Source organism: Manis javanica, chromosome 9, assembly GCF_040802235.1.
Source record: "Manis javanica isolate MJ-LG chromosome 9, MJ_LKY, whole genome shotgun sequence".
Classification (NCBI taxonomy): Eukaryota; Metazoa; Chordata; class Mammalia; order Pholidota; family Manidae; genus Manis; species Manis javanica.
The window spans coordinates 54,337,627-54,352,936 of record NC_133164.1 but is presented as its reverse complement, the minus strand read 5'-3'; the positions used below and the strand labels follow the sequence as shown (position 1 = coordinate 54,352,936).

The 15,310-nt window shown below is 40.6% G+C and overlaps 1 protein-coding gene across 4 annotated transcripts in view; it reads right to left on the bottom strand.

Annotated features, from left to right (window-relative positions):
• LOC108399208 (uncharacterized) overlaps window positions 1-15,310 on the bottom strand; it is a 79,341-nt gene that overhangs the window by 63,143 nt on the left and 888 nt on the right. For all 4 annotated transcript variants that reach the window (XM_073212596.1, XM_073212595.1, XM_073212597.1 and 1 more), the window contains exons 2-3: window positions 14,891-15,217; window positions 9,839-9,964 (exon numbers count right to left, since the gene is read on the bottom strand). In XM_073212596.1, the coding sequence (XP_073068697.1) occupies window positions 9,927-9,964; window positions 14,891-15,217 (365 nt within the window). In that variant the 3' untranslated portion in view covers window positions 9,839-9,926. The remainder of the gene's footprint in view (window positions 1-9,838; window positions 9,965-14,890; window positions 15,218-15,310) is intronic.

Here is a 15,310-nt window from a genome sequence, read left to right as displayed (position 1 = left end):
ACAAAAGAACAGAAAAGTAATTTACCTAAGGTTTCATAGATAAGTGGTAGAGCTAGGACTGGAAACCAGGCCATTCCGCTACAATGTAGGCGTGTTATCTATACTGCCATAATCCCTTTTTTTTGAAATTGTGTTTAAAAACACATAACATTATACTTACCATCTTAACTGTTTTTAAGTGTACAGTCAGTAGTGTCAAGTATATTCACACTGTCATGCAACAGATCTCTAGAACTTTTTCACCTTGCAACTCGGGAACACTATACTCACCAAACACTAATTCTCTTCCCCTTGCTCTTGGTAACCATGTTTCTATTTTTTGCTTTTATGGTTTAGACCACTTTAGATACTGCATATGGGTGGAACCATATAGTATATATTATTATTATTATTATTTTTGTTTTTTTGGGCAAATGAAATAGACATGTTTAATGTGTACAACTTATATAGAGATATACATATGCATAATATATATACTTAGACAAAGATTGTGAAATAGTGACCACAGATAATTAATACATCCTTTAGCACAGCTGGTACTATTTTCCTTTATCCCTATGATTTTTTTTCCCTTTCTTTCCCCCACCCTTCTCCCTCCTTCCCACCCATCCTCCCCAGTCCCTTTCCCTTTGGTAACTGTTAGTCCATTCTTGGGTTCTGTGATTCTGCTGCTGTTTTGTCTCTTCAGTTTTCCTTTGTTCTTATACTCCACATATGAGTGAGATCATTTGGTACTTGTCTTTCTCCACCTGGCTTATTTCACTGAGCATAATATCCTCTAGCTCCATCCATGCTGTTGCAAATGGTAGGATCTGTTTTTTTCTTAACGGCTGAGTAATATTCCATTGGGTATATGTACCACATCTTCTTTATCCATTCATCTACTGATGGACATTTAGGTTGCTTCCATATCTTGGCTACTGTAAATAGTGCAGCATAAACATAGGAGTGCATCTGTCTTTTTCAACCTGGAGTGCTGCATTCTTGGGGTAAATTCCTAGAAGTGGAATTCCTGGGTCAAATGGAATTTCTATTTTGAGCATTTTGAGGAATCTCCATACTGCTTTCTACAATGGTTGAACTAATTTACATTCCCACCAACAGTGTAGGAGGGTTCCCCTTTCTCCACAACCTTGCCAACCTTTGTTGTTGACTGTCTTTTCAATGATGGCGATCCTTACTGGTGTGAGGTGATATCTCATTGTGGTTTTAATTTGCATTTCTCTGATGACAAGCGATGTGGAGCATCTTTTCATGTGTCTGTTGGCCTTCTGAATTTCTTCTTTAGAGAACTGTCTATTCAGCTCCTCTGCCCATTTCTTAATTGGATTATTTGCTTTTTGTTTGTTGAGGTGTGTGAGCTCTTTATATATTTTGGATGTCAGCCCTTTATCGGATCTGTCATTGATGAATATGTTTTCCCATACTGTTGGATACCTTTTTGTTGTATTGATGGTGTCCTTTGCTGTACAGAAGCTTTTTAGCTTGATATAGTCTGACTTGTTCATTTTTGCTTTTGTTTCCCTTGCCTGGGGAGATATGCTCATGAAGAAGTCACTCATGTTTATGTCCATGAGATTTTTGCCTATGTTTTTTTCTAAGAGTTTTATGGTTTCATGACTTACATTCAGGTCTTTGATCCATTTCGAATTTACTTTTGTGTATGGGGTTAGACAGTGATCCACTTTCATTCTCTTACATGTAGCTGTCCAGTTTTGCCAGTATCATCTGTTGAAGAGACTGTCATTTCCCCATTGTATGTCCATGGCTCCTTTATCGAATATTAATTGGCCATATATGTTTGGGTTAATGTTTGGAGTCTCTATTCTGTTCCACTGGTCTGTGGCTCTGTTCTTGTGCCAATACCAAATTGTCTTGATTACTGTGGCTTTGTAGTAGAGCTTGAAATTTGGGAGCAAGACCCCCCCCTACTTTATTCTTCCTTCTCAGGATTGTTTTGGCTATTCGGGGTCTTTGTTGGTTCCACATCAATTTTTGAACCATTTGTTCCAGTTCATTGAAGACTGATGTTGGTAATTTGATAGGGATTGCATCGAATCTGTATATTGCTTTGGGCAGGATGGCCATTTTGATAATATTAATTCTTCCTAGCCAAGAGCATGGGATGAGTTTCCATTTGTTAGTGTCCCCTTTAATTTCTCTTAAGAGTGTCTTGTAGTTTTCATAGTACAGGTCTTTCACTTCCTTGGTTAGGTTTATTCCTAGGTATTTTATTCTTTTTGATGCTACTGTGAATGGAATTATTTTCCTGATTTCTCTTTCTATTAGTTCATTGTTAGTGTATAGGAAAGCCACAGTTTTCTGTGTGTTAATTTTGTACCCTGCAGCTTTGCTGAATTCTGATATTAGTTCTAGTAGTTTTGGAGTGGAGTGTTTAGGGTTTTTTATGTACAATATCATATCATCTGCAAATAGTGACAGTTTAACTTCTTTTTTACCAATCTGGATTCCTTGTAGTTCTTTGTTTTGTCTAATTGCCGTGACTAGGACCTATAGTCCTATGTTGAATAACAGTGGGGAGAGTGGATATCCTTGTCTTTTTCCTTATCTCAGAAGAAAAGCTTTCAGCCTCTTGCTGTTCCATTTGATATTAGCTGTGGTTTTATCATATGTGGCCTTTATTATGTTGAGGTACTTGCCCTCTATGCCCATTTTGTTGAGAGTTTTTATCATGAATGGATGTTGAATTTTGTCGAATGCTTTTTCAGCATCTATGGAGATGATCATGTGGTTTTTGTCCTTTTTGTTGATGTGGTGGATGATGCTGATGGGTTTTCAAATGTTGTACCATCCTTGCATTCCTGGGATGAATCCCACTTGGTCATGGTATATGATCCTTTTGATGTATTTTTGAATTCAGTTTGCTAATATTTTGTTGAGTATTTTTACATCTACATTCATCAGGGATATTGGTCTGTAGTTTTCTTTTTTGGTGGGGTCTTTGCCTGGTTTTGGTATTAGAGTGATGCGAGCCTCATAGAATGATTCTGGGAGTATTCGCTCCTCTTCTTTTTTTTGTAAAACTTTAAGGAGAATGGGTATTATATCTTCGCTGTATGTCTGATAAAATTCTGAGGTATATCCATCTTAACCGGGGGTTTTGTTCTTGGGTAATTTTTTGATTACTGCTTCAATTTCGTTTCTGGCATTTGGTTCATTTAGATTTTCTGTTTCTTTCTGGGTCAGTCTTGGAAGGTTGTATTTTTCTAGGAAGTTGTCCATTTCTCCTAGGTTTCCCAGCTTGTTAGCATATAGGTTTTCATAGTATTCTCTAATAATTCTTTGTATTTCTGTGGTGTCCGTTGTGATTTTTCCTTTCTCGTTACTCATTCTGTTGATGTGTGTTGACTCTCTTTTTCTCTTAATAAGTCTAGCTAGAGGCTTATCTATGTTGTTTATTTTCTCAGAGAACGAGCTCTTGGTTTCTTGATTTTTTTCTATTGTTTTATTCTTCTCAGTTTTATTTATTTCTTCTCTGATCTTTATTATGTCCCTCCTTCTGCTGACCTTACGCCTCATTTGTTCTTCTTTTTCCAATTTCGATAATTGTGACATTAGACTATTCATTTGGGATTGTTCTTCCTTCTTTAAATATGTCTGGATTGCTATATACTTTCCTCTTAAGACTGCTTTTCTGGGTCCCACAGAAGTTGAGGCTTTGTGTTGTTGTTGTCATTTGTTTCCATATATTGCTGGATCTCCATTTTAATTTGGTCATTGATCCATTGATTATTTAGGAGCATGTTGGTAAGCCTCCATGTGTTTGTGAGCCTTTCTGCTTTCTTTGCACAATTTATTTCTAGTTTTATACCTTTGTGGTCTGAAAAGTTGGTTGGTAGCATTTCAATCTTTTGCAATTTACTGAGACTCCTTTTGTGGCCTAGTATGTGGTCTATTCTGGAGAATATTCCATGTGCACTTGAGAAGAATGTGTATCCTGTTGCTTTTGGATGTAGAGTTCTATAGATGTCTATTAGGTCCATCTGTTCTAGTGTGTTGTTTAGTGCCTCTGTGTCCTTACTTATTTTCTGTCTGGTGCATCTGTCCTTTGGAGTGAGTGGTGTGTTGAAGTCTCCAAAAATGAATGCATTGCATTCTATTTCCTCCTTTATTTCTGTTAGTATTTGTTTCATATATATTGGTGCTCCTGTATTGGGTGCATATATGTTTATAATGGTTATATCCTCTTTTTGGACTGAGCCCTTTATCATTATGTAATATCCTTCTTTATCTCTTGTTACTTTCTTTGTTTTGAAGTCTATTTTGTCTGATACTAGTACTGCAACACCTGCTTTTTTCTCCCTATTGTTTGCATGGAATATCTTTTTCCATCCCTTTAACTCTGTGCATGTCTTTGGGTTTGAGGTGATTCTCTTGTAAGCAGCATATAGATGGGTCTTGCTTTTTCATCCATTCTATTACTCTGTGTCTTTTGATTGGTGCATTCAGTCCATTTATATTTAGGGTGATTATTGAAAGTTATGTACTTATTGCCATTGCAGGCTTTAAGTTTGTGGTTACCAAAGGTTCAAGGTTAGCTCCTTTACTATCTTACTGTCTAACTTAACTCGCTTATTGAGCTATTATAAACACTGTCTGATGATTTTTTATTTCTCTCCCTTCTTATTCCTCCTCCTCCATTCTTCATATGTTGGGTATTTTGTTCTGTGCTCTTCTTAGGAGTGCTCCCATCTAGAGCAGTCCCTCTAAAATACCCTGTAGAGGTCATTTGTGGGAGGCAAATTCCCTCAACTTTTGCTTGTCTGGGAATTGTTCAATCCCTCCTTCATATTTAAATGATAATCGTGCTGGACACAGTATCCTTGGTTCAAGGCCCTTCTGTTTCATTATATTAAATATATCATGCCATTCTCTTCTGGCCTGTAAGGCTTCTGTTGAGGAGTCTGATGATAGGCTGATGGGTTTTCCTTTGTAGGTGACCTTTTTTTTCTCTCTGGCTGCCTTTAATACTCTGTCCTTGTCCTTGATCTTTGCCATTTTAATTATTATGTTTCTTGGGTTGTCCTTTTTTGGTCCTTTCTGTTGGGAGTTCTGTGTACTTCCGTGGTCTGAGCAACTATTTCCTCCCCCAGTTTGGGGAAGTTCTCAGCAATTATTTCTTCAAAGACACTTTCTATCCCTTTTTCTTTTTCTTCTTCTTCTGGTACCCCTATAATGCAGATATTGTTCCTTTTTGATTGGTCACACAGTTTTTTTAATACTGTTTCATTTCTGGAGATCCTTTTATCTCTCTCTGCATCAGCTTCTATGCGTTCCTGCTCTCTGGTTTCTATTCCATTAATGGCATATTTCATCCTGTCCATTCTGCTTTGAAGTCCTTCCAGGGATTGTTTTATTTCTGTAGTCTCCCTCTGTACTTGCTCCTTTAGCTCTTGCATATTTTTCTGCAGATCCATCAGCATGTTTATGATTTTTATTTTGAATTCTTTTTCAGGGAGGCTGGTTAGATCTATATCCGCAGTTCCTCTCTCAGGGGTTGTCTGGACTATTTTGGATGGGACTAAATTCTTCTGCCTTTTCATGGTTATAGCAGTGGCTGTAGGCAGGTAGTGAGTGTGTCAGCTGGGAGAAGAAAGTCCTTTCCTGCTTGCTGGATGCCTTACCCTTCTGTGCTGCCTGTGTCGGTTACCTGCTCTCCTGGAGTAGCCACCGGGTTAATCCCCGAAGCTGTGGTGGGTGGGGTCTCCATCAGAGTAGTGCAGAGCCCTGTGGGGAGTGGCAGGCATGCTGGGTGTGCTCCCCTATGAAAGTGGCACCCCTGCCAGGCAGCTGTGTGCCAGCAGCGGTCTTTATGTCTGGCCCGGGTGGCTGTGCGTCGGTCTGGAATTCCGGGTGACTGCTGGGGGTGTGGCTGCTCCGGGCCGCTCCTCCGTCACCGCCGGGTCCTGTGGGCCGCTCCTAGGCCTCTCTGGTGTTGCTGCTGCCTGCGCACGCAGGCCACACTTGGGCCCCTCTGGCACTGCCACAGGCGCGTGTAGGCCTCTCCCATGCCCCTCTGGTGCCACCGCTGCCAGCACGTGCGGGCCTCTCCCGGGCCACTCAGTCGCTGCTGCAGCGGGCTCACATGTGCCTCTCCTGGGCCCTTGTGGCGCCATGGCCCCCAGTATGCGCCGGCTGCTCCCGGGCTGCTCGGTGCCAGCCGCCATGGGCTCGTGTGGGCCTCTCCTGGGTCCCTCTGGTGTGCGGCCACCAGCGCGTGCTGCCGCTCTCCCACTACTGGGTCGGTGTGTCGGGGTCCGCGCAAGTTAGGGGAACGACTGGCAGGCTGCTTATTGCAATGAGGGACTTCAGAGCTGCACTGCCACCCAGGGGTTTAGGGCGCCTAACGTTCCCCGGGATTCCCAGGTGCTGGTTAAGTGTGCCGGGACAACTTTGTCAAGCTGTGGGGTCCCTGTCTCTTTAAGATTTGCAAAAAGCACTTGCTTTTCTTTTGTCTCAGGGCCGCCAGTTGCGGCGACCTGCCCACAGGTTTTGCTTTTCCGTTTCTCTAATATCCAGCACCCCATGCACTGTGTGTCTGCACTCCAGGTGCAGAGTTCTAGAGCTGGTTGTTTAGTCGTCCTGGGCTTTCATTCCCTCCCTGCTCTGACTCCTTTCTTCCTGCCGGGTTCTGGGGTGGGGGGGTGTTCGGGTCCCGTTGGGCTGTGGCTTGTATCTTACTCCCTTCGTGTGATGTTGAGGTCTCGCAGATATAGATGTATCCTGGGTGTTGTACTGTATCCACTGGTATCTTTTTTAGGAATAGTTGTATCTATGTATTTTCATAAATATATATGTTTTGCCACCATCTTGGCTCCACCCACCTCAAGGCTTGAGTTTTAAATGAGTGACTCATACAACTAGTAATAAGAATGCTAAGTCATTGTCTTATTAGAACAGAGTAATTGGAAACAGTGTCAAAGATGATTCTCTTTGGATATTTTACCACTACAGCGCTGGGTGGAAATGGTGATTTGCCTTCTCTGAAGAACTTACAGATCTAAGTGGCTCTGGGGACCAAATCTCCTGGTTCTTTCAAAGAAAGGGGCGGCATAAAGAAATCCTAAATTCAGTCAATTAGAGTGTATTCACTGGGAATGTACTTCAGCTACAGAATCATTATCATTGAAAAAGAATTTAGTGAACACTTGCATACTGTGCTAAATAAATATTATGTACTTAAAACCTATCTATAATAATCAGGAAAGTAGCTTCTTTACTTTTTATTCTAAGTTACATAACAGAAGGTGGTTTTTATTATACTGACAATTATAGGGGAAAAATAATTTTCCTTTACCATATGAATACTTGGCCGAGACCCCTGTAATAAAACACATATTAACAAAAAAACACAAGCTTATTAACATGTATAGCTTGTGTATACATGGAGAGACCCAGGACAAATGAGCAACTGTCTGGGGTAGCTTAGAATTCAGAATTAAATTCCATCTTAGGCTCCTAAGGGGAGAGTAAATGATTTTCAGGAAAGATAAATGGGCCCTTAGAAGACTACACAGGAGCTACGATAGTTTGTCATGAAGTCTGAGTGTGGTGTCTCTCTCTGACAATCGTCCATTTTCCCTGGTTGATAAAATTTCCAGGGAAGGGATATATATGACAACTGAGCTCCTTTTGGAGGATCTATCTTTGGGCAAATAAAGGTAGGTGAGGGAAAGCCTCTTTCTCCATTTGTTGTTTTCTAAGTGCCAACAGCTTAAAATATCAACATACTGAAGTGGCATATTTTAGGATGGCATGCTCTGTTACCCTTCACAACATAAATAAAAGGGAAAAACATGTTTCATGTGGGGAGAAATGAAAAAAGAATAGCAGAACCCTCATTGATATTAATACTTCAAAATGGAGCTTTGACCAATAGACAACTAGTAAATTTTTTAGACATATTAACTAAGTTAAACTTTAAAAAAATATATCACTTTATATGAAATTACTCTATTTATCCTAGGCCTTGTATGAGCTCTGTGACTAGTCATGCCAAGTTAGTTTCTTAGAGAATAGTTCTGGAGCTCATCTGACTGGAAAAAGCACATGAATTTTTCATACCTTTAAGGCAGGATGGAAGGAATGCACTTCCAGATTCACAAAGGCTAAGAATACTAGCTCTAATAAGGACTTAACATAATACCCTGTTCCCTAAACAAATGCAAAACTATCAGAAAAGGAGATACAGATTAACTTGTATCTTCTTACCATTTTCACTGAACTTTGCTTCTTACAAAAAAAAAAAAATGCTTTGGGCATGATGTTCCATGAAAAAATAAGTCAGCAAGTTGTTATGGGGCAAGGAGAATTTTCCACAGGTCAAATAAAGAACAGAAGAAATTTAATGCTGCTGGATTGCTGGATGCCCTTGACCACAATTTTAATAATAAGCTTGTTTCCTAATGTCATAATTTCTGAACTTACTGTTCTTTAGAAACATCTTGTGAGAAAACTCCAGTAGTAAAGTTCATGTGATAAATTATGTTGACAATATTATTACATAGTGTGGGATTTAAGAAACTTTTTACAAGTACTTTTTGAGTTGCTATTATATGCTTCTCAGAATAAATTTAGCTCCTTTCTTAAGATGCTTTTCATTGGAAGTATTCCTTTCAAAACTTATGTTCTTATTTATCAAGTAATTAGGGATCAACATTGGGTAACACGGTATTACCCCATTTTATTCAAAATATGTATTGATATATATGTAATTTAAAGCCATTTTTGTATGTCAATTATGACTTGAATAAGAAGGGTGCTAAGAAACTCTCTCAAACCTCAAAGTTAAGCCACTGAGTTGGCATTCTCATGTGATCCCATTTCTGTCTATAAATAATTGGGGCAAGAAAGCACCTGGACCTTCTCTTCCAGTTTTTGAAGGAAAGCTTTGTTGGCATCTTTGCAATTAACTATATTTAACTCAGTAAAGAGACTGAGTCAATTACATTATTTAATTTTCTTGAATTTGACAGTTTTCTTGGGCTTTTTCCTCTTAAATTCCACCTCATGCTTCTGTTTGATATGCCAATATTTCCTTTCTAATCTTCCTAATTTTTATCATTCATTCCATATGTAAATAGTACTGTTGCCTTTAATATTTTGTGATCATACTATTAAGAGAATGTTACCCTGTGCTTCTGATTCCAAGTTAGCTTGCATCTAAGATTCTCTTTTCTTTTTTAAAACTATTAAAATTATAAAAGATTTTGGCCTTTAAGACTAATGATTTCCTGTTTTTCTTCCACAGTGAAATTAACTGAAAAGACAATTTAAAATTTAAGTATAAGTTAATAAAAACTATCTTATCAACTTTCTTCTCCTCAAAGATAAGTCAGGACAGAGGGAGAAAATGACCAAAGGAAAATTTCACAGTAAGGAATGACTTCCAGGAGGTATTTCTTTCCCTTTGAGCTTTGAGACTTGAAATATATTGTTTGCGAACCTAATCTTTAAATACAAAGAATACTGGCTGCTATGATTTCTTTGTATTCTCTGACTTGGTTTTGGTACATGTATGATGGAAGGACAGAGGTCTTATTAGAATTATGATACAAATATGATAAATGTGTTTATTTCCATATTTAAATATTCAAAAAGATGTACAAATACAAATTGGTCCTTAGAACACGTTGGAAAGACTAGGTTATTACTGCCTCTATTCTACAGGTGCTCACGTTCAACAAAGGCTAAATGCTAAAATGGGAAAACATTTATCTTGTTCTATATAGACAGCGTTCCTTAATTATGTGTGATTAATGCCTTTCTTCAAGCATTCAGCATCTGCTTCTGATCAGTGAAGGATAATCCAACTTACCAAATCATTGTTTTCTTCATTTATGTTCAATTCTTAGGTGGCCACTGGAGTCTCAAAAATGTATATTCTTTTTTAGATTGCCTCTGCATCAGTAGAAAATGGTGCTCCTAGATTCTTTGGATACACCTATTTAGAAAAGTTAAAACATGAGTATGCCGTAGAAATCTAACTTGGGAGCCAGAATTGGCAGGAGTCTGATTTAACAGTATGTCTTGGACGCAGCTGTGAAGGAGTGGTTATGCTGTAGAGATCTGCACCTTAGTTCCACTACTTGCCAAGTTGTAAGACCTCAACCTCTCTGCACCTTACTTCTCTCACTTGCAAAAGGGAATTATAGTTCCTATTTATATGGTTGTGAGGATTAAGTAAGATAAAACACTTACAGTATTTTGAACAATGTGTAGTATAGAGTAGGCATTAAAAATATCAACTATGGTCTGGGGAGATTTGGAGTGCTATTTGATTATAGACAAAAAAAAATCTAAATTAACAAATTATTTCTTTTTTCAATGTCATTTCACAGTTCTATAGCAGAAGTTAGAAATGAGTTTTTTTAGGTTGTGAGAAAATTCTCCAAATTAACACATTCATAAGTCAGAAAAGATTGTAGAAGAATCTGTAACGGTTACATTGGTTTAAACAGGGAAAAAGTCTTTTATCCCCTTCATGTAGAAAAAACACTGTATGCAATTAGTGTGTGTGCAGCACATCCTTCTTAGTATTCAGAAGCATTAAGCATTGATTAAAAGCATTAATTTCCAAGAGAGTTTTGAAAAATATTAGTCCCTAGAGTTCAGACTGGCTTTTCAGCAAATCCCTCAACACAGAGGGCATGGAATCTGAAATTGAGAGGATCTGAGTACCCAGATTTAGGCATAAACCTTGGTCAAGTTATTTAACCTCTCTGTGGTCACTTCTAGAATGGGCATAATGCCTCCCCAAAGGGTAGAATTAAATGAGTTAATGCATATCAGTGTGCTCTCGGAACCACATATTCAAATTTCTGTATTTTTGTTTTGTAAGTCTCTCTCCTATGAGGATATAAAATTGTTTAGCTGGCCAGACATATACTTATATTGAGAAACTTGAACAAATTCTGCAAAAAGTAATCAGTTATTACTATACTCACTGAAATTTGAATGAAAAGTTTCAAAATAATCATTTTGTGCTACTTACAAAAAATTGCACATACTACTTCTGGTCTCACTTAAAATTTTTTCTAGAGCACAAACTGATTTATGAACATGTGGCAACAACCTCATGCATATAAGTTTCTTCATATGTAAAAATGTGATTTTGTCATGTTTATAACTCATGTTTAAAATGGACTTTTCCAGATGACTTTTAGAAGTTACAGGTAAGTAATATTGCATGACCAAAGCACTGGTAAGCCAGAATAATTACTGGAGTGGAGCAGTGGTGTATTTTCTGCATACATTTCGCTTTAATATCTTGGTCACTCACAGCCATTCTGAGTGTGAAAGTATTTCCTTCCTGCTCTTAGAGGGCATGCTCTTGGAAAACTACCTGGTTTTAAATACTGACCTATTTCACAGTTCTTACAAATAGGTAAACTGTGCTATAATGTTCAGCAAATTTTCTATTTTGTGGTAGAGAAAACACCAAACAGACAAATATACATGCTGGTATGCAATGTCTCAATAACTGAATTTAAGTGAACACTGTGCTACAGACAAATCTTCTAGTCAGTAGAGTAATTCAGATATGCCTATTATCTTTATCCTTTGCCTTTTGAAAAACTGGCAAACGATAAAGCTAAGTACAGGGTTTAAAGGACTTAATGACATCATTACACATAGGAGTAGGCATTTAATATTAATGTAAAAAACTCACTTTTGTTTATTAAAAAGTGATAACATGGTAACAACACCTGGTTGTTGAAGTGCTTCTGCTTATTGTGATGTACTTGTATTCATGTTTTACTGGTGATAGAAATGTTGGCATGGAGAGAGATTGAGAGGAGGTGGGGACATACACACAGGTGATAGAAATGTTGGTATTGAGGGAGAGGCAGAGGGGGAAAGGAAGCTTCTCTCACACACACAGAAACACACAAACGTCTTTCAAGCTCAGGTTTCCATAACCGCAGAGTTGCTCTTTATGTCTTGGTGGGACTTGGTGCAGCCTTACCAGGAATTTGGAATATGGGAGACAAAAATGAAATAATTTGAAAAGACCATATTTCCTTATGTCTTATGTTATCCTGGAAAAGTTTTTTTAAAATAACTTTCTTTTAAAGGAAGTAATATGCCCAGCCCCCAATATTAAAACTGCCAAAAACAATACCCCTTACTATTGGTTATTAAAACAAGTTCTGCTTTTATAAGGTGTCTTGCCAATGGGTTTCAGCCCCAGGCAAGTTCACTATGGATCCACTGTGACCAAAGAAATGACAGTAGAACGTTCTTGGGGTGAAAGGGTTCTACCCAACTTTATTTCCACCGTGGCAGATCAATCACTAAAATCCCGTTCACTCAAAGCGAGTCTGCACGCAGCAAGCCGGTCTCTGCCTCTGGGCTTCTCTACCCGCACAGTTGTCTTCTGGACGTCTGTCCTCTGCTTTGCTCTCCTGCAGCCTTGCAGCTGTGCCACCATGTCGTGCAGAGCACTGGGCAGGGTTCTTTATATAGAGTCAATAACGACGCATTGCCCACCCATGTGTAGTGAGTCAGCTGATCAGGGCCAAGTGAGAATCCTGGCCATAGGAATTTTCATTTTATCTTCATAAAGATTATCTCAACCACTCATTCTGTCAAGTTTGGGTAAAACATTATTGTGGATAAAGTGAAGGTTTCTATGGCCAGGATTCTTACCTGGCCCTGGTCAGCTGACTCACTACACATGGGTGGGCAATGCGTCGTTATTGACTCTATATAAAAAGCTACACCCAGTGCTCTGGGCGACACGGTGGCACAGCTGGAACGCTGCAGGAGAGCAGAGCAGAGGCTGGAGTGGTAGCAGTGCAGAGGATGGAGACTGAGACGGCTGTGCGGGTAGAGTGCCTCGCAGGCTGAATCACTCTGAGTGGACAGGATTCTAGTGATTGACCTGCCACCGTGGAAATAAAGTTGGGTATAACCCTTTCACCCCAAGAACGTTCTACGGTCATTTCTTTGGTCACACTGAATCCATAGTGAACTTGTCCGGGGCTGAAACCGCTTAGCAAGACAATTATTATGTGTATTTCTTCTGCTTCTAACCTATCAGAACAATCATAGTGGGTATTTAGGTAGCCCAAGAGGTGCTGAATTGTTGGGGGTAATTTAAAACTTCGTCCTAAGGCAACATTTTGAGGGATCAAGGGCATTTTCTTTCCCACTGTAGTCCAAAGAAAGGCATTTTGTCCATCTATATTCCATTGCAGTTTGAATTGATTAGGATAGTTTCTATTTTCATTTAAAAAGTATTGAAAAAAACATGTCAGATTTACATTTCAAAAACGGATGACAGCCATTGTCCGGTCATATCATTTGCAACAGAAACTGGGTATTAAATTATCATTTTATAAAATACACAAGTGGCCACAGTTAAATAAAAACAATCATTCATGTATTACATGAATATCATAAAACAAGTAGTCTTTTGAAATGTATTTTATTTTTATTACTGCATTGCTTTTCAGTATTTGTGAGCACCTACTTTGTACTAGCACAGAGCTCCACATCAGTAATTTAAAGTAAAAATCCTGCCTTTTGAGTTTAGTGGGACCATGGAAAAGGCAACTTACCAAAGCTTTGATACAGGATACATACATGGGGTGTTGAGGGTGCATTTCTATTCAGTAATGTAAGAGAATGGTGACATTCTTAACTTTTTTGAAGGATGGAATGCGGGAAGAAGCTTAGAGAAACTTAAACGTAACATGTTGCACTGACAATGAGATGCCTATCAAAACTGCAAAAGACTACAGCTCTTGAAGCTTCAACAAGCTCCTGAAAAAGGATTGTAAATCTCCAAGTCTGAAATTTCCTAGTCTAACCATAAGCATTTAGTTCCCCAGCAACCTACGTTAAAAAAAAAAACAAAAAAAATTTCCAAGGTTTTTCCATATTACTTTGTTTTTCATTTCTGGGCGAGAAGTACTTTCTCGCTTAGTACTAAAAAATGGTTAGAGCTAGACTATTTTAACGTGTAATGCCAAGGAAGTAACTCCCAGTAAATTGCCTCCATTGAAACCTCAACACTGTTAATGTAGAACTATGCTCAGACCCATGCAGGTTTTTTTTTTTTAAACTGAAACTGCAGATACTTTTTTCTTTTCTAACCCTAAAGGCAATCTTTATCACGGCACTCGTGTCCCTCCATGACTAGGCCACTTGTCTTTTAAGTTCAACCAATGGGAGCTACAGCCTGGACAGTTAAACGAAAAGTCGTCCTTGGTGGAGATAAGCTCCACCTGTTGAAGTCTGTTAGCTTACTGGGCGGGGCAGCTGCTTCCCCGCAGGTAAGAATGGATTGCAAGCACTCTTTGTCTAGAGAAGAGCCTACCCCGGAGGAGCCTAAAGGCAATTAACTGTATACAGCCGCCGCATCTGCCCGGCTGCCTCGTCCCTGCCGGTCGAAGGGAGAGCGGACCGCTTGGCAGCCACAACTACACTGCACAAAAGGCAGAACCTGACTTGAGGATCCACCCGGCCTCGGTGGACTGCGAGGCTCGGCGCTAGGGGCATCCGCAGAGGGAGCGAGGGCGGCGCGGGCCGGGGGCGAGCCCAGGTGTGCGAGGGGGAGGAGGGCTCTGCCACGCGCCCAAGAAAGCCTGACTCATGTCGTGGTGGCGGGCTCCTGGGAACTGAAACTCGTGATGCTGTTGCTGCAGAGAAAGCCTCATTAGCCATTCGGCAGGCGGGGGACCACCACCCAGAGCGCGCACACCCTAGACCTGACGCTCCAGCAGCCTCAGCGGGTCGCTCTCCGCCGAGCCCCCTCGCCTGCCGCCTGCGCGCGCGTCGGCCGCCAACGAGAAAAGAGCGGACACACCTAACCTGCACGCGCCCCGCACCCTGCCCCACCCCCACCCAGGCGGAATCTTACAGGCCGATCGTATTTGCTCCCGCGGCCGAAATTCCCCACCCCACCACCTCGGCGCGCCTCCGCCAGCCTTCGGCAATTTCCGTCGGGAGACCTCGCGCTCGCCTCCTTCTCGGCCAGACCGGGCGCCTCCTTCTCGGCCAGACCGGGCTTTATGTCTGCGGCGCCTGGGCGCACGCGCAGACGCCATCTTCCCTCCTGCTGTTCGGCGTGTCCCCTCCCCCCAGCCGCCACCGCCTCCGCCTCCTCCTCCTCCTCTCGCCGGCGGTAGCCCCTCCTCCTCCTCCTGAGCTCGGGCGTTGGTCCCGCCTCTCCCGATGCCGCGAGAGACTGGGGGATACGGGAGAATCGGAGAAGAGCACTAGTAACAACCACCACAGCCCCCTCCCCGCCCGCCGCCCTCCCTCGTCACCCACCCGCTCA